Source organism: Numida meleagris, chromosome 1, assembly GCF_002078875.1.
Source record: "Numida meleagris isolate 19003 breed g44 Domestic line chromosome 1, NumMel1.0, whole genome shotgun sequence".
Classification (NCBI taxonomy): domain Eukaryota; kingdom Metazoa; phylum Chordata; class Aves; order Galliformes; family Numididae; genus Numida; species Numida meleagris.
In genome coordinates, this window is record NC_034409.1 from 170,680,561 (window position 1) to 170,700,061 (window position 19,501).

The window sequence follows — 19,501 nt, forward strand, 5'->3', positions numbered from 1 at the left end:
TTGTTTCAGTTTGTGTGAAACCCTCTGAACAGAGTATTTTTTCAGTTTTATTAAACCGGTACAATTTCTGATCCAAATAGGGATTTAATTTTAATTCATGCTAAAACAGCTCAACATTGTGCTTAGGGCTGCTTATTGTTTGTACAGTTCTAGTGCTCTGCTTACCGTAAAAAGAAATGTAAAGATCATCGCTTCCTAGAAGTGTGCCAAACTTGGGAAGCAAACAGGAAATTGTAGGATTTTTATTGTCGTTTGGAAATTAGTGGCTTTGTGCATGTGGGAGAGATGGTAATTTCAGAGGAACTTGACTGAAGGGAAGAGATGTTTGAAACTTGGTGGGTGTGTGGGGTGGGAAGACAGGCAGGATATGTCTTGTAGCCAAAAATAAAAGAAGATGGGAACTAAGTGAGTATATAAAAAGGATGCTGAGGCTGATACACTAATAGAACAGAAACTGAGTAGGAACATGGGAAAAAGATCCATGAAATATTTACATATTTGGTGTTGGTGTTCAGATACCGTATGGTGTGAATATGAGAATGTTGACAGGGACAAGGCTGTGGTGGACCTGCATCTAAAATGATGTGCGTTGCTTAAGGACAGAGCAATTTTGAGAGTACTTTGTATCTTCTCTGGCATTTATTTCAGATAGGTCAGCTCTTGACTTTCTCATTTTTCTGCTGCTATTTCTCTATTTCTCTGCTGTTGAAATAGTTTTAATGATAAGCCTTACTCTGCCAGCAAGTCACGACATGTATTACTATTTTTCTTTGTTAAGATTTTCCTAGCATACAGACTCATAGCTGTTGTAGATGTCAGAGCCTTCGGGCATACGTCTGGGAAGCATGATATGAATTTTGTAGCCCTTCCATTACCCATGGCTGCAGGTTGGGAAGTGGTGATGGTGTGTGTTTTGTTTTCATGCTGAAGTCTGGAGAAGCCTGTCTAGCCTCATTAGCTAATTCTTCTACTTCTGTTTTTGTAGGCTTCAGATACTGACTTTTTCTCTGCCTGATGAGGGGGGTTGATTGCTTCAGCTGGACTGTTCTCAGCTATTTTGACAATTTTTGTAAACGCTTTATGTGTTAATTTCCTGTCTGTATGCTCTTGACATGAAACTGAAATTTATCTGTTCAAACAGTAGTGTATTATTTAATTGCAAAACATTATAGCATCATATAAAAATAAGCAATCATAACCTTTTAAAATTTTCTTGTAAATGTGAAAGAGGAACAGAGTATGTAATACTGTTTACAAAGTGTATTTGGTTTTCTAAAAGTAGTCAGATATCTAATTTATTTTAAATTTTTTTCAAAACTGTATCAGTAAGTCTGTAGTCAGATTAGTGGAAAGCTACTGATTATTCTTTTAAGAACATCAGTAAAAATAGTCATATAAATAGAAATATTAAACTTTTAAATAGTGCCTTGTGAAACATTGTAAGAAAATCTCATGTATGAACATAAAACTACACCAACATAACCTTGATTATTCACGTTTGGGAGCAGAAAGAGATTATTGTTTTACTGAGTTCCAGCTCACCTGGTTGTTCAGATTGGTGCTTATGAAGAAAAATTACACTTTCTGCTGACAGAGATGAGGAATGTTTGATGGAGACTCAGTTCACCCATATGAGTTTCATTCCTTGTCAATGAGATTTTGCAGAAATAATTACATATTGCATACAAAACTGTTACCTATATTCATGGCTGTCAACAAGTAGAAATGCTGTTGCAAAAGCAAATTGATTATCCACTAACGACTGAATGGGACCTTGTGCGTAATCAGAAGGCATATACCTCATACCCCATTGATGCATCATGTAATAAATGTGACGCTAGGGCTTTTTGTCTTATCTGTCTCTTCCTGCATGTCCATAAAAGTGTTCCTCACTTGTAACAGATGGTCAGAGCACAGCTTTGAAATTTATCTGGAGACGAAGCCCTGCTGATTCCATTAAAACTGAAGAGTTTTCATGCAGATGGAGACAAGGAGGGATTTATTGTTTCTACAACTCTGATGATGAGATATTTCATACAATGCCTTCCTTTCCTTTTTCCTTACAGGTGATGTGCCTTCAGGATTTCTTTGGCGATGATGACATTTTTATTGCATGTGGACCAGAAAAGTTCCGTTACCAAGATGATTTCTTGCTGGATGAAAGTGGTAAGAAGATGTATCTTAAAAACATTTACAGCCAGAGTAAAGGAGAACTTTCCATATCATTCTAACTAAGCCAAAATTGTATCACCTATTTTGATTTCAGAAAGATAATAAATATATTTTTCTTTAATTTCCAAGTACTGAAAATAAGAGGTAACTGAAAGCAACTTTAAAGCTACCAAGGGAAAAATATCTGCTCATGCAACATAAAGGAAATACTAACTGCTATTTCACAAAGTCTTTCTTCATGTTTTTGTCTTTGTATTTACTGTACTTTATCACAGTTGCTCAACCTCACAGTTCTAATAATTGAGATTTAGATAGGGCTTCACAGGTGGTTTGATACAGGAAGCTACACTTATGTATGGAAGGTAAATATAATTAGCAAATGTAGACAAAGTCATCTGAGAAAATGCTGGGAATTCTCTGTTTTCCCAGAGACTGGCTGATACAATTGTTTATTTGATATGCATAATCCTTTAAGTAAAATACACTTTATTTGAAGCTAACTTTGTTATAAATGAATGCAGTGCATGGCTGCAATGAATGGCTACAAACTCTTCAGAAGGGATAGGCAAGGAAGGAGGGGTGATGGCGTGGCCCTCTATGTTAGAGAGTGTTTTGATGTTATTGAGCTTGCGGCTGGGAATGATAAGGTTGAACCTCTATGGGTAAGCGTCAAGGGAAGGGCTGACAAGGCAGACATCCTGGTTGGGGTCTATAATACAACACAGTGCAGAAGAAGCACTCTAGGAGGTTTCTAGAGTGTATGGAAGATAACTTCCTTCTGCAGCTGGTGAGAGAACCTACCAGGGGAGGTGCCCTGCTAGACCTGCTGTTTACAAACAGGGAAAGTCTGGTGGGAGATGTGGAGGTTGGGAGCTGTCTTGGACAGAGTGACCATGAAATGGTAGAGTTCTCAATTCTTGGTGGAACCAGGAGAGGGGACAGCAAAACTGCTACCTTGGACATTCAGAGCGTGGACTTTGTATTGTTCAGGAGAATAGTAGGGAGAGTCCATTGGGATTCAGTCTTGGAGGGTTATGGGGTCCAGGAAGGCTGGTTGCTCCTCAGGAAGGAAGTCTTAAAGGCACAGGAACAGGCTGTCCCCCTGAGCCGCAAGATGAGCCAGTGGAGAAGGAGACTGGCGTGGATGAACAGGGAGCTTTTCCTGAGGCTCCAGGAGAAAAAGAGAATCTACCTCCTGCGGAAGAAGGGACAGGCAACTCGGAAAGAGTACAAAGAGGTTGTTAGGATGTGCAGGGAGAAGATTAGAAAGGCAAAAGCCCAGCTCGAACTCAACTTAGCTGCTGCGGTAAAAGGGAACAAGAAACTCTTCTACAAATATATTAACAGTAAGAGGAGGACCAAGGAGAATCTCCATTCTTTACTGGATGTGGCTGGGTACATGACCACTGAGAATGAGGAAAAGGCTGAGGTTCTCAATGCCTTCTTTAGGTCTGTCTTTAAAAGTCAGGCCAGTTATCCTTGGGGTTCTCTACTCCCTGACCTGGAAGTCTCGGATGGGGAGAGAAATAAACCCCCTACAATTCAGGAGGAAATAGTCAGAGACCTACTACTCCACCTGGACTGCCACAAGTCCATGGGGCTGGATGAGATCCATCCGAGAGTGCTGAGGGAACTGGTGGAGGTGATAGTCAAGCCACTTCCATCATCTATCAGCGTTCCTGGTCAACTGGAGAGGTCCCAGAAGACTGGAGGCTTGTGACTCCCATCTACAAGAAGGGTCGTAAGGAGGATCTGGGGAACTACAGGCCTGTCAGCCTGACCTTGGTGCCAGGGAAGGTTATGGAGCAGATTGTCCTGAGGGAGATCACTAGGCATGTGCAAGACAACCAGGGGACCAGGCCCAGCCAGCATGGGTTTGTGAAGGGCAGGTCCTGCTTGACCAACCTGATCTCCTTCTATGACCGAGTGACCCGTCTGGTGGATGAGGGAAAGGCTGTTGATGTGGTCTACCTAGACTTCAGCAAAACCTTCGATACTGTCTCCCACAGTATTCTGCTGGGTAAGCTGGCAGCCATGCCTTGGACAGGTACACTCTTTGCTGGGTAAGGAGCTGGCTGGAGGGCTGGGCCCAGAGAGTGGTGGTGAATGGAGTTAAATCCAGCTGGCGACCGGTCACGAGTGGTGTTCCTCAGGGGTCAGTACTGAGGCCTACCCTCTTCAATATTTTTATTGATCTGGATGAGGGCATTGAGAGCACCCTGAGTAAGTTTGCAGATGACACCAATTTGGCAGGTAGTGTCGATCTGCTTGGGGGTAGTGAGGCCCTACAGAGGGATCTGGACAGGCTGAACTGATGGGCTGAGGCCAATGGGATGAGGTTTAACAAGACCAAGTGCCGGGTCCTGCACTTTAGCCACGGCACCCCCAGGCAATGCTACAGGCCTAGGGCAGAGTGGCTGGAAGACTTTGTAGAGGAAATGGACCTGAGGGTATTAGTCGATGCTCGGCTAAACATTTTTAATTTCCCAGTTCTTTCTCAGTCTTGAGTATGTCTGTAATGCCTTGTTACCAAATTCTCTCATCTTTTTTCAACGTACCAAAGGCCTCAAAGAAAAACTGACTTGAAGAATCAGAAAAAAAATCATTACAACAGTAGCTGCTTCATAGCCATCCTACCTGGAGGTGGAAGGCTACATGATTTGGCTGCAGATGTGTTCTTAACTTGTGTAGGAGCAGAAGAAGCCAGCTTGTGCACACCTTATGTTTGAGCATATAGAGCCTGAAAAAACAGGTATCTTTGCTACTGAACAAGCAAAGTTGTTTTATTTTATTGGTCACAGGCAGACACAAACACACATCCCATATTTCTCTAGGAAGTTTTCAAGTCCTCGAGGACTTTATAATAAAGAAAGAAAAAAAACATAGTGCACCAAATTTTCTCTTTAAAATAATGAAATTGCTGTGATTTCCTCTAATGTAAAATGTACAAATCAAGAAGTACAAATGAAAGGCTAACGTCAGCCATCCATCGTTAGGACAGGAATTAGATATGTAAGGGAAATGTACTTGTGCATCCGGGGAGTTTTCTAGTTGGGAATGTGGCCAGCACTGCAGTCCTTGCCTTTCAGGAGTGGAGAGCCATGTAGCAGACTTACATAGTCTGGAGTTGTGTCTCTTATTTAAAAGATGACACTTGCGACTGTCCAGTGTCTCCTCACTGAATCTTGTGGCAGCTTTTTCCAGAGCTGACTCAAGAAGTACTTACTGATAACGGATTTGTCTAAATCAAGTAACTCGTTTTTTTTTTTGGAGTTATAGTGTCAAAGTACAGACATATCCTGACTCTGCTTAGTCTTTGTTTGTTTGACATATCATTATCTCTTTCAGTAACAGTGTCTTTCTCTGGAAAATTTCTGCTTAAACTCATATTATGCTGAGTTGAAACAAAAAATATTAGCTGAAAGTATTGACTGGAAATACAACTTCAGCAACATACTCTGGTGTTTGCTTTTCTAGTGAACATCAATTGTTTTGACCACAGGAGCTAAGAAAGAGAAGAAAATGAGACTCCAGACTGTATCTAATTTCTTTGCAAAGTGTGCATCATTGTTGCTCTGTGTTTTTGGGAAATTGTGGAAGCAGAGAATTTGTTTAGGTTACTCACCATTGATAGCTGACTCCAACTAGTGTGGATCCATTCAGCCTTCTCTGAGATAGGAGCAAGATTTGGACAGAGAATAAAAAAGCAGCTAAGTTCTTAGCTTGTTTTACTTGGCAAATGAAGATTGTGTGATCACAGTGCGTGTCTGTATGTTCCTCACAGTTAATCTGAGAACATAAAATTGTTACTGAGTGCTGTCTGACTGTGCAGAACATGGAAGCCTCTCTGCTTCTCTGAAAAGCAGCTTGAAGCAGCACTGCGCTTGTTTCTGTATCTCCATCCCTCCAGAGTTTACCAGTTTCAACTAGATGTTGAGAATAACAGTTGTGGTGTTGTGGCTTAAGGAGTAAGGACAAGCAAAATTTAAGAGTGATAAGGGAAGGAAAGGAAAATAAATAATCAATGTGTTCTGGGCTTGTGGGACAGAGGGAATTATTTTCATGCAGGAAGAATGCCCTATTTCTGTAGTTTAGGTTCAGAGCTCCTGATACTAGTGGCAAGGTTCACTGAGATTGGAAGATCAATCTGCCTACACTGGGATTAGTTTTAGTTAACACAAAGTAATTTACACTGAGAGAAGTAGGTACCTGCAGCTGAGCCCATCCCAATAGGTTCCTTGCTTAGTAAATAACGTGTGGACCTATTGACATGGTAGGTGGTAACTGTTTGATTGATTCAGTTGAAGCTAAGGGTTTAAAACAGTTTGAATGAATTACGCTCCAGAAATGTCTGGCTTGCTTTTGTAAATGGTATCTGCTTGCCTGGTATGACTCTTATTATCTGCATTGTATTTCTTAAAAGTTGTTTAATCAGCTTTTAGAATGGGATGAATTCTACTCCAACGGGAAGGAAAACAACTATGAACTCAGCAGTCTGCGCCATGTCTAGGCATCTTTCTATATCCTGCTTCCAGCAGAGGACAACACCTACTAAAAGTGATAGAATCAGAAATTCAGAAGAACTAGTCTAGAATGAATCAGTCATCCTGTCCAGTGTGGAATTAACATTACCTGTTTCTTTTCTGACAGATACTTGTCTAGCATGCCCCTTAAAAGCTTCTGATAATGAGGATTCTGTAACCTGCATGGAATTTCTGTTCCAGTATTAAACTTTCCTAGTATTTTTTTCCAGCTATCTCACCCAAGATTCCCATGCTCTAAAAGAAGCCCTTGCTGCTTCTCTTATCTACTGTGAACATGGGAAACAGATGATTGCTTTTTTCTTAGAAAATGTCTGTGGACTGTTATAAGCGCCATCAATTCTTTCTTCTTTAAGTTGAACAATTAGTTCAGCCTTTCATTGGTTCGACTTCAGGCTCAAACCTGTCCTTGAAAGAGGGAATGTGCTCCTTCTTTATATCATCTCTCTTCTCTGTTTTATGTTTTTTAGGAAGAGGCATTGCATATGTCCTTAGCAAAGAATTAAGAAAAATAAGTTAATTAGAGATCCATCAAAGAGCAAAATAAGCAGGCAGCACTGTATATTACAGTTTCTCCTCTCTTTCTTGATATACAGATGGTTTTCATATTAAACACTCTGCTTATCACATGAAGTACAGAATCAACAGACACCACCTCTGTCATAATTCATAGCAGTCATCTCCGCTTCTGACCTAATTGGTAGGATGGTTGCAGACACTTGCATGAGGAGAAGTACAGATAGGACATGAAAATGGGTGACAATGACCACACCATTAAGAAGTAAATATTCCTTCTTTGTCAAACACCAGTGATGATTCTCTTTTCATTGGAAGGTTTTGTGGGAAATGTAAGCACAGAAAAATTTTATTAATGAAGCACACCATTACATCAGCGAGCCTGTAAGGGAAAAAATTCCATGGTGTAGAATGTGGCAGTGTCTGCTTCAGGCATTGTTAGCTTGCAGTTCTGGAAACTTTCCCAGAAATCCTAGGTTTTCTTTAACTGGTGGTGGTTCAGTTTTCAAAGAAGAAAAGAAGTCAGAGGATGCTTTTCTATAACCCTCAACTGCATGCTGGCAGAGATTAGGATTTAAGAACCATGCTCAAGAAAATATTTGCAATCAGCTATTATTTAAGCACCTAAGTAGGATTTGGCAATGTAAGTAACCCAAGAGATTGTCCCTAAATGAAAACATCTTGGTTTATACAGAGTTTTCTTTCATAGCATTATAAAATACAACAGTTTTTTGCAATATCAGAATTAAATTTCAAAAAATCCTTTAATTTTATGTTTAGTTAATGTTGGCTGTGTGCTTTGTGCGACACAAGATTGCAGTTTATCTCCTAAGTGTGACAGAATGCATCACGTTTGGGGATGCATCATGCAAAAAAGCTTCAATCTAGGCTGACCAAAGTCAGTATCTGCCTCCAAGCAGAACGTAACCAGCATAAAATGACTGGGTGTAGAAGCAACTTCAGATCACTTGTCAAGAGCGCATGTTATGGCTATGGAAACAATGACGAAAATGACTCTTTTCTAGGGGAAAATTAAGACTGGAATCTTTGAAACCTAATTTCACTTTGACTTTGCTGGCCTGTATTTGTCCTCAGCTCAGCATATTGGTGCCAGCAGTTTTACTGCATCATCTTGCCAGCAGCAGACAGCTTGCCAGGAAAATCTGAGTCCTGCGATGTCCACACACGTGTGTGTGCTGGGAGGCATGCACACGCATCTCATTCAGTAACTGTGGTTAGGGTCAGGAGTATCATGTTTATCCCTGTTAATAACTGTCAGGTTTCTGTAGCCTTCATTACTCTGTCCTTCCTAAAAGGGGGAGAAAGGGGAAATTGGTTGTAGGATTTATAGGACAAAGACTGATGTGTTAAGCGGCTTTTGGCTGGACTTAGGAGAGGAGAGTATGCTGGCTGACTTACTCTGCCCTCATCAAAAACTCATGCTTTGGAAATTGGAAAATAATGGTGGGTTCTAGGGACTTTGAGATACAACTTTGCTTTCAACAGAGGCATAAATATAAAGTGTTCCAGCACAGTGTGATATTTTCAAATGTCATCAACTGCTGGGCCTTAGAGACATATTCTGTGTATGAGACAGAAACAAAGGCAGGAAGGGACTCGTCCTCTGGTTGTATATTCCATTTACACTAATTGTTCAGAGCAGGCAGAGTGAAAGCAGCTTGCTTTCCCGTGGATCTGCATCCAGTACCTCCTTTACTCTCCTACTTCAAGATCTCCAGTGTCATCCCCCCTCTATCATCACGTCTTAGCCGCTTGCACAGTACCCTCAGCTCCTTCCCACTTGCTTCATCCCTGCTTGTCTTCATCCCCTCGCCTTTCTCACTGCAAGGACATTAGAGGGGTGTCCCTTTTATCCATCAGGCTGACAGTTGTGAAATTTTAACAAAACTGATAGATCTCTGCTGTTACTGAGATCACCACTACCTATGTCGAACTCGCCAGAAAGTGTCTGAGATTTCCTGAGTTGGTTGTGGAGAATGCCAGGCACTGTGCAGACAGGCAGTGATCACAATAGACTCGTTAGCCAGGGAAGCCACGCTAGAATGCACATCTCCTGTGCACGTTTTCCTGGTGAGCGGCTCAGATCCGACTGTGTGGAAGCGCGTGGCAGTATGGTAGTAAGAGCCTGCCTTGTTTGTTTCTCTTGGGTTAAACTTACCTACAGTTACAACGTTCTCTTAAAAACAGAATGCCCATCTGCAGTTAAATACTGAGAACCAGCTGTTAGCATAACCATGAGATAGTTGTTAGCATCACGTAGGGTTCCGCTAACGAAAATCTTTCATAAAGCTTTTGGTAAATGAACTGTTCACATGGTAAATACATTCACAGAACTTTGTTCTTTTTTTCTGTTTTGTTTTATTTTTTCCTACACAGGATTTCTTTTCTAACATGTGGCTTTTTTTTTATAGATATGTTCTTGATTATGCAAGCCCATTTCTATATCTGTTGTCTGCAAGCTTTGTATATTCTCTACTCTGCCTTACAGATCAACTTATTTGAGCCATTGCTTCTCACCTTTCTGCCTATGAGTATCTTGCAGGAAAGGTTTGGTCATTTAAATCATGAATGTTTGCTCCCCACTGACAGATTTATGAACAGGAACAAGGACATCGGAGCTTTCAAGAAGATTACATAAGTGCTTTCCAGTGCAGACTTAAGCTGTGGTCCCTCTTTTCTTCTTTCCCTACCTCCTCACCATCCATGTGTTTTTTGCATAGTTGTCATCTTTCAGCATTTTTCTATGAAAAAGTTGCCTGTATGTATAATGAGGAAAAATCGTGATCGCTTGAAACAGTAGCTCATTGAAAGAGCCTAACTGTTGCAGCAGTTGAAACTAGTTCGCTCCCTTCACTGAACCAAATGTTCCTCAATATGTTTTCTGCAATATTAGCTTTCTCTGGTACCTGTTAAAAATAGCATGAATGAGATGCCATCAGCAAATTAGAGCTGGTGGAAATTCCTGTTTCCTTTGCATTAGGAAATTGGAGTGTGCATATTTTTTCAACGTTTGCCAAATACAATGTTTATTTTGGGTATTAAAATATTAAAAATTATGGACCCTAAAATATCAAGCTTTTCTCAATAATAAATTTGTAGTTAAATTGCATTTTTTATTGGGAAGTTTATAATATAAAATTTAAGCCTGTTTTAAATATAAGAAAAACTTTTCAGATCTGATCAATATTAATATGTTTGAAATTTTACTCATAATAGGTATTGTTAATAATAACAAGGTAGACAGAATGTGTTTATTTTTATTGATGTTTTATAGCATGATATTTTTACTTTTTCATTTTAATTTTTGTGTTATAATTTCTTGAACTGAATATTCTCAGGGGATTATTTAGATTAAACAGATTGGTTCAGATGAGATTTTTCTTAGAACACATTTTAAGCTAGTTTCCCAGAATATAAATATTTCAACTGTATATCCAAATACAAAGAGTGCAATTCCAGTTTTTTTCCAGTTATATAAAACAGACTTTCAGTGCTGGGGGGTAACACAGCAATTCAGTAGACATGACAAGGTAGATCTTCATATTATTCTGTTGGCACTTGGGCTTTTCATTTGACTGCATGATATCTCCATTTTCGTGGAAGTCACTTTTTTTTTTTTTTTTGCAGCCTTTGGGCATAGTTTGCAGTTTGTAAAATGCTCCATTCTGTGTATCCTGAGAAGATTATAGCTTCCAAATATGCTGTGCTGGTTTAACCCTGCAGGTAGCTCAGCACCATGCAGCTATTTGCTCATTGCCCCCACAGTGCAATGGTGGAGAGAATCAGAAAGAAGGTAGAACTCGTGGGTTGAGATAAAGACAATTTAATAGGCCAGAACAGAAAGGGAAAATAAGAATAATGATCAAAGAGTATATAAAACAAGTGATGTGCAATGCAGTTGCTCAATGCATGTGCTGCCCGGTGCCCAGCCAGCCTCCTCATTGGCTAGCTCCCCCAGCGTTATTACTCAGCATGACGCCATATGGTGTGGGATATCTCTTTGGCCAGTCTGTGTCAGCTGTCCTGGTTGTCTCTTCCCAGCTTCTTGTGCATCCCCAGCTCCTCTCTGGCAGGGCAGCATGAGGATCTGAAACGTCTAGTCTAAGTGCTCCTCTGCAGCGTGTCATTAACGTTATTCTCATCCTAAATCCAAAACAAGGTATTTGAAAGAAAATTAACTCTATTCTAGCTGAAACCAAGATATAGACCAGCTTCTTTTGAAAGTGCTGTTTAGGAGAGATGTTTTATCTTTTGCTTGTCCAGTTCCAGTGGAGATGGAAGCAACAGAAGATGGCTGTATGTAGTACCTCCCTCCCCCAAGGCTGTTAAGTTCAGTGGCAAGCACAAAGGAGTTTAATTTCAGCGTTGTTTAGAAATATCTTTCCTACATGTTTAGCTATGTACTTTTCTTCATCTTGTTTTGGTGAAATGGAGTATAAAATACTAGTTATCTTGGGAGGTATGTTTATATTTTTTGCTGCTTGTGGGTCCTTTCCAATGCAAGAAGCTAATAGAATCTGATCTGTTTCTGAAAAGTTGTGCCCTGTAGACCTGTTCCAGGACATCCTTTGTATAAGCAGCATAGTCCCATTTTCTCCAGTTATTGTGAGTTTGCATGAGGCATCTTTGTGATGAGCAGTTCCTGCAGTATCAGTGTTTCATTAGTCAGTCTTAGAACCTGACTGAAATGCGCCATCCACTAAACTGTACTGGAATGTGCCCTGGAGAGATGTTTGTTTATCGGATAGTGCTGATTGTGCCAAAGGGATTTTGTCTTGAGATTAGACCCTACTCATTGTTAATGAAGTTGGTCTGAGTTGTTAAAATTTGACAACTGTAATTTTCTACTTCTCATACTAGATACAGGCCCTGTGTCCGGAGTGCAGTCACGTCTTTATTTTTTTATAAAGCCAGGAGTGTCCAGAGATCCTTTTGTACTGGCAAAACCTTTTGAAAAGAGATGATTTTAAACCCATAGTTCATTAGCTTTTAGAAGGCAGAAGCTTTCAGAAGACATCTAAAGAAAATGTATTCATCCTTAGTATTTAGTAGAGGATTTTTCTAAAAAAAAAATCTTATCAAACCCTGGTATGGCAGCTAAAAGAATCAAAAACAACCTGGATAGCATTTCAGAGCAGTAAAATTGGAAATAGAACATCAGTGCTGGATATTCATCTTTATGTACACATACATTTTTAATAAGATTCTGGATATAAGGACACTAGTATTTTCAAGTATTATGGGTTTAACACATCTGGTAGGAGGCCTCTATGTAACGGTGGTGTTGGTCTTTGTTACCATAATGATGGCTTACAAAATATACTGGAATACTGCCTCCGTGCTGCTATTTTCAAAATGCAACCTACAGAAATTTCCCATTTAAAAAATTCAAAGTGCTACCTTGACAATTCAGGTTGGTTCTGTGAACAGTCACCTTCGAATAAACTTTATTCGTAGCATAGCTCGCTGCAGGAGGATTGTATGCTAATATTATGCATAAAGTAATATAAGGCTGAGTAATCATTAGGAAGTCTCATGTTGCCATGGAACTGAGCACCCGTAGGTGGTAGGTCATGGAGCTGCGATTTGAATTCTTTTATTCTTCAGTCAGAGCTTTTTTTAAATTTTGTTCTGAAGGCATCATTACACTTGTTTTTTAATTTTGGAAGACAGTCCTCTAGGGACTTATAATTTATTGAAGCTTGAGAGGAGCCAACCTGAGATCTCTTTCTCTTAACTGAAGGACCTGGGTCAAGAAAAGTTTTCAGAAAATGGCTGATTATTACTAAGTGGAGGGTGGTTAGGAGACAAAAATTGGAATTGCTTTTTTTTTTTTCAGTTACTTAGGAATAAGAATGAGAAATTTTTCACATCTACTTAGTACTGTTAAAGATTGTCGTGCAAAAAGGAGAAGGCAGCTTAGAGAGCAGGGCTGCTTCTGATAAAGACGCAGTGTTAAGGAAGAAAAATTCCTGCAGGAGAGCAATGAAGCTTTATTAAAAAATATTTCTGTGACATAGAATGCTCTTTCTGTTTTAACGCAGCCTAGAGAATAGGTGACATGAGAAACTGTAATAGAGTAATTTTTTAGTGGTTGTTGCTGTTATTGCAGGGCTGGAAGGCAGCATATATATTTTTCTGCTTAGAAAAAGATGGACTGGGGGAGTACAGCCTAAGGAGCCTAACTCTGGAATAAAATAACTCGCCTGAAATTGTCAATAAAATTCTTAAGATGATCCATGAGCATTTAGTAGTAAGGACAAAGCTACACAAATAAAACAGGATTTTTTTTTTTTTTTTTAATCTCTTTGGAAAAGACAGTTCTGCTGGTGGGAGTCTTTTGGGATCACAGCTGAGACTGGATGCAGACAGCTCTGTAGTTTTTACCTGAGGGAGGAATACTGATATGTTCCTAGATACTTCGAACTTCCTACATGCAGATTAGAGACAAATCCTGCTAACTACTAACTAGGAACATTTATTCCATTTGTCCAGGTTCGCTCCTCTCCGTCCAAAGGGGAAAATCTGTTGTTAAGGATCCAGCTACAACTGGCAGAAAATATCTAGTCAGTAAATAAATCTGTACCGAAAGCTGTGCTTGAAAATGTGCACGTAGTAACTCTTGCCAAAATTGTGCTGATTTTGATCTTGCAAAAGAAATGAAGTTTGATAAAACTTTTTAGCCATGTGAGAGATGAAAAAAACAAAATGAACCAAAGGGATGATATAGTTCAGTAAAGACAGTTCTGCTGTTTCAATATTTTGGCCTCTGTATTTGGGGGAAAAAAAATGAATTATATCATTTGAGGAAAGCACCTTCCAAAGGAGAATATTTGGAGAAAGGAAAATTGCAGTCCCGGAGGAGAGTATGGACCTTACGTCAGCTGCACAATATATTGTGTTGTGCAGGTGAGACCTGTTACTGTTGAAGACAAAAAGAGAGGATATGCTTTTAAGATACTCAGTAAGAGAATCTGAACGTTGTGTACCCTCCTTTGAAGCAAAAGAAATTGATATTAATACAGATTGTCTGTCATTTCTTTACTAATCTGACTTCTCATACTCAAGAAAAATAGACTCTTTGTGCTTTCAGATAGTTTGTTCATAAAGTTGATGTCCTCATCTATAAATTTTAGAGCATTCCTCTGAACAACTTCTGAAATACGCTGTGATATACAAAATGAAAGATGGTTTCATAGCCTGTTTCCAGCCCAACTGCATTTTCAGTCTGCAAATACTTAAAATTTCTCAGAAGAGAAAAACAACACTGGGACTTTACGCTCCTTAGTAAGTGTTACGGCGTTAGCAGATGTTCTTAGTAAAGCTGTGTTTTTCAGCTATTCCACTGCTAGCTTATTGCCAGCATGATTAAACCCGTTTACTTTAGTTTTATCTAAATAATCAATACAAAATTTAATTGCCTGAACCAGCTAGCATTCAAGGAGAACCCATTAATATTAGAGGCAAAAGCTGCCTAGGGATTTTTAAGTTTAAGAGCCAGTCCTGGGGTTCTTGGTGTTTCTGAACTTCAGAAGCTAATTTCTGGCTTTTCTGATGATAGGTACAGCAATGTTGCGTCAAGTCCACGGCAGCTGAAGGCAGCGGTCCCATCAGGGAGGTAGAGCAGGCTGGAGTGTGGGTGGGCTGGCAGCTGTGTGTGCCCAGTGATGGCAGGCAGGCTTTGTTGTCCCTGTCACAGCACGAGTCAATGTGTGAAGCAGATGTGTGCAGGTGTGAATGCGCTTTTAGTGTCGGCATCTAAAAGCGGTTTGCTTTAAAGAGTGCAGTACTTAATTGTTCTGCGCATAAGCATTTAATCTGTAAAAATGCAATGCTGAGAAGCTCTGCATTTAACTGAAGCTCTAGTTTTGCCTTTTTCTCTTGTCCATTTGTACACACTTTAGGCAACAGCTGATTTTATATTTGTCTTATTTCACAGCTGAGTAATTTTTTATGTATGAAAAATTGATTAAAAATTTCAAAACTGTAGATGTGCCTTTTGTTTTCTTAAGGGTAAGCTAATAATGTTGCTGTTTTAAATAGCTGTTAGAATACGAGGTGGTTTTATTCCTTCAGACCACATCACTTCATGGTTTTATTGTTTAAAAATTGCTGCCTAATAACTTGTAATACTCTTATTACAGGCAGATTTGAGGCAATATTCTGAACTCCTTGAGGTACACTAAGTAAGTTTATTTGATGCAAGAGAGACAGTGTGTGCATGTTTAACTTTTTTAAAAACCAAACCTAATGCAGCGGACACTTACATAACGTGTTTAAATGGAACAAAAATGTGGTTATTATAACACCTCTCTATTTTTCAGCAGCGTTTTGAGAATTTCATGTCTTTTTCCCTACCTATTACAAGCAATCTACAATACTTATATGTTCCTATTAACCAAAGCCAAATTCAAACCAGTTACCCAGGTGTGATTTAGAATGATTTCATTATTTAGATGAGTGTGTGGTTGGGTTGGTGAGTTGGACTTCTCATAGTGAAGATGGAGAAAATGGTGTGAAAAGAATCTGTACCTTTTTTCTTATCCCCTGTGATATAACACGCTATTTTAAGTGGATTGGATGATGTTTACTTAAGAACAAGATGAGTGGAAAACCTTCAAGAAAAGCAGAGTAAACATGCCAGTATTTTCATGGTGAGTACTGTAGGTACACAGGAAGATAGTACTGAGTTTCCAGCATTTTTGACAGGATTCCAAGGTACCTGATATTCTTGCCATGTACAAATCTATAATTAGCCTAAAACCCTAGGCACTGATTGAGGTATACTGGGTACCAAAACGAATGACTTCCTACTAGGCTAAAATAATCTACTTCTCACTGGCACTAGGCCATATTTTTCGCCTCCAAAACAAGTGCTCTGATGTTTTACATACAGGAATGCAAGAGGCATGAAACTGAAGAGATAAGAAGTGAGAAGATACATATGTCTGCAGGCTTGTAAGCAAGGATGCATACTTGGGGAGGAAAAACACTCCCAGTCATCTCCCTGCTTCCTGGGTTTGTTTGTGGTACCTATGTCCACCATCTATAAAAAAAAAAAAACATCTAGACACTAAACCTTAAGTGTCATCTGTTAGAATTTAATTACCTAACTGCTAGGAAGAGAAACAAAACACTCTCGTGTGTGCTTTTGCTTACTTGTGCTGACCCCATTGGCTGGCGTGGGCAAGTCCCATGTGACTTTGTCACACAGGTAAGCCACCCTGGCTTGCCTCTCTGAATCCACTTCAAGAGTGAAGGGACTTTGAACTTTGGAAGTGAAGATCCAGCCATAGGAATCTTCAGACTTCCTCCAGTCACATTCAAAAGCCAAAAAAATAGGTGTAGCTCCTTAATCACACCAGTACTTTCAGTTTTTTTCTTATAATCAATGAACTTTAGTGTAGTCATTTTACAGGCATTAACTATACAATAATCTTCTTCTGTTAGTACAGTGCTTGGTTTTTTAGTGATAAGTGTCCATGAAACAAACAGAATTGAGGGTCATTTTTACTTGCTAAACTGATAAAATAATTTTTGTCATGCTATGTGAAGTAAATATTTTTCCCTATGTTCTTAAACGTGTTTCTAGAATTCTATGATCTTTATTTTATGCTTCTCTATCTGTGAGTCAGACTGCTTTGTTAGCAGTTCTTTGTGAGCCTGTTTTCAATTTTAAGTAACTTCTGTTGCAAGAAACAAATTAAGTAGAAAACTATAATTTGTATACTTAAGAATGACCATCTTTCAAACTATATAATCATGCCTTGTCCGGTAACAGTGGTACAAAAACATTATTTAGCTGTTCCTGCAGCCTACTGGGGCACTAATATTTAAAAAAGAAAAAGATTTCATTATGAGCTAGAGATGTACAGGTAGTCCAGAAGTCTGTTACAGATAGTTTGAAGAAATGTGTGCTCAAGCATTGAGAAAATAAAATACCCAAACCAACAGAAATACTGTACTTTTATTTACATTCTATGTTATAGTAATTGAGTACACATCTTACTCATCTTCCCATTTATCCCTAGAGTTTCTAGAGTCTAGGTCAGGTTGAAAGATGTAGTTTGCATTTAGATTTTGGAGCTTTTGTGGCACTGGTAGCATGTAGCCTTACCAGAGATAATACAGTTCTTGCTCCATTGCTCTTTGGTAACTGGTCTGGAGAGTGAAGAATCATTGGAAAGGACGAGAGGCTTTGCCATTCAATGGCAGAGGTTATGGTTTTATTAAATGATTGCACAGTTGGTACACGAGCAGATTCTTTATACAGGAGCCATGGTTACTCAGGAGTTGCATTGCTGAGAGTCTTACCTACTGTTTCTCTGGACTTCAAGACTATGCTAAAAAGTTCTCAATTTCAAATGACTCAAGGATTTGTGAAGAACATGCTGTTTTGTCATCTTAATTCTTTTAATGCATCCTCTGTTAAGCACAACCTTTACAGCCTGAGTTTGATTCTAGATTAGGTCAAAGTGATCAACTCTTGCAGAGGTAATGGTATAGTTTTCTAGCTAAAATAATAAGTTCTTTGATACTATGGATTTTTGCTGTCTTAGAGGTGAATCCTGCTTTGTTTTGCAATCCCTGGATTTTTATTGCATTGGTCTGTAATACAGTTTGTGTTGCATTGTGATTTAACAGCTTTCATCTTTAGTGAAGTAAGATATTGAGTACTTCCTCTTCCTACTTTTATGACGTTATTATTTCTGACTCTGAATTTGATCCAGGTGCTCATTATGTATTTGAACTCCTTACAGATGACAGGCACTTACTGATAGAGACACGGGTGTAGAGCAAGAATTGCTTGTAATACAGAGATAGTTCAGTAGGACTTCCTTGAGTTGTTTAATGTCAAGGTAGCTGGAGTATGTGAGTATAATACAGAATGGGAATCTTTGTGAGTTCAAATGGGATATTCAGACAATGACAAATCCTTCTAGCCTGAAACTGCACCAGATTAATTCTTTAAATGAGACAACAGGATATGAAAGACCACAGAGAAACCTTGCAGGTTATTGTTTGTCACAGTCTTCTTCACACCATTCATTAAGAATGAATTCTGAAGGAATTAATGGTGCTGGAGGTAGATAGGTCTTGTTGAAACTGTAGACCTGATTAAGGAGGTTTGATGGCTGTTATCAAGAAAACTAAGGCCTATCATTTGTCAGTAATGGGGGCTGCATGTGCTGGACATTTTTTAAAAGCCAATTGGCAGCTCAGAGTTCCTAAGATAGTTCAAATGATATTGCTACAGTTGGGTGTAACTGAGGTTTCTTTCTTTCTTTTTTTTAAGCACGTAAATTATTTCTGCTAAACTACAAGGATTTTGTTTGCTTTTGGGAGTTTTTGCTTTTTAGGGGTAAGGGTGTGGGAGGCTTCATCTACAAAGTCTAGGGCAGCAGCCTTTTTCTTCGAGCAAATTTGTCTTCTGGAAGATGTCCAAAAACTATTCCATTCTCATGAACTCATGTTTCAAATCATTGGTACTGAAGGCAGCTTGTATAGTTCTTGTTGCTGTTGCTGTCCCAAAATATTAACATACCTGTGTTTTTTTGGTTATTGTTGGAATGTATAAAGAGGACACAGCTTCTCCAAGCTCACAAATGAAGGCTTTGATGGATAGCAACAGACCAACTTTATGTGATGTATGGTAAATTGCAATAGCTATATCCTTGTGATCTTTTCTACTTTCACATGAGTCTAAACTCTGGCAAGTAAATCATTTGTGGACACAACTTAATGAAAAATATCGATGATGAATAAGGTTATGTTAGCATGTGGGCTGTGGCAGGGTCCCATTACAGCATACAGTATACTGATATGGCAACTGTTCATGCCCTGAGAATGGGAGAAGGGAGAAAAATGAGATCTTCATTCCTAAAACACAGCTTTTAAAGGTTTGATTCCATTCTTCCAAAGACAGGACTCACTTGCTATGCATTTATCAATAGAAGTAGTATTGTTGTCAGGTCTCCCACTCTGGGTGTGTTTAAACCCCACATAGTGTGTGCATTAGAAGTGCCTAATTAGGCTGAATATGTGACTGTCACCATTGCTACTGCGGCTGAAGTTGGCCTAATTTTCTTTAAAGTTGCCTGTGATCTGCAAACCCGGTACTGAAGAAAGAAGAAACAGAATGAATTGTAACAGTAATATATATCTCCTGGGTATTTCAAAGCCACAGAGCGCTAATTAAAATCTCAGACTTAAATATCTGATCCTCCGGGGTATGAAACAGCGCATAGGTT

The 19,501-nt window shown here is 39.2% G+C and overlaps 1 protein-coding gene across 3 annotated transcripts in view; it reads left to right on the forward strand.

Moving 5' to 3' along the window:
- The window catches only part of DCLK1 (doublecortin like kinase 1), a 239,558-nt gene that overhangs the window by 125,278 nt on the left and 94,779 nt on the right, over positions 1–19,501 (forward strand). For all 3 annotated transcript variants that reach the window (XM_021377782.1, XM_021377773.1, XM_021377812.1), the window contains exon 4: positions 2,067–2,166. In XM_021377782.1, coding sequence (XP_021233457.1) covers positions 2,067–2,166 — 100 coding nt within the window. The remainder of the gene's footprint in view (positions 1–2,066; positions 2,167–19,501) is intronic.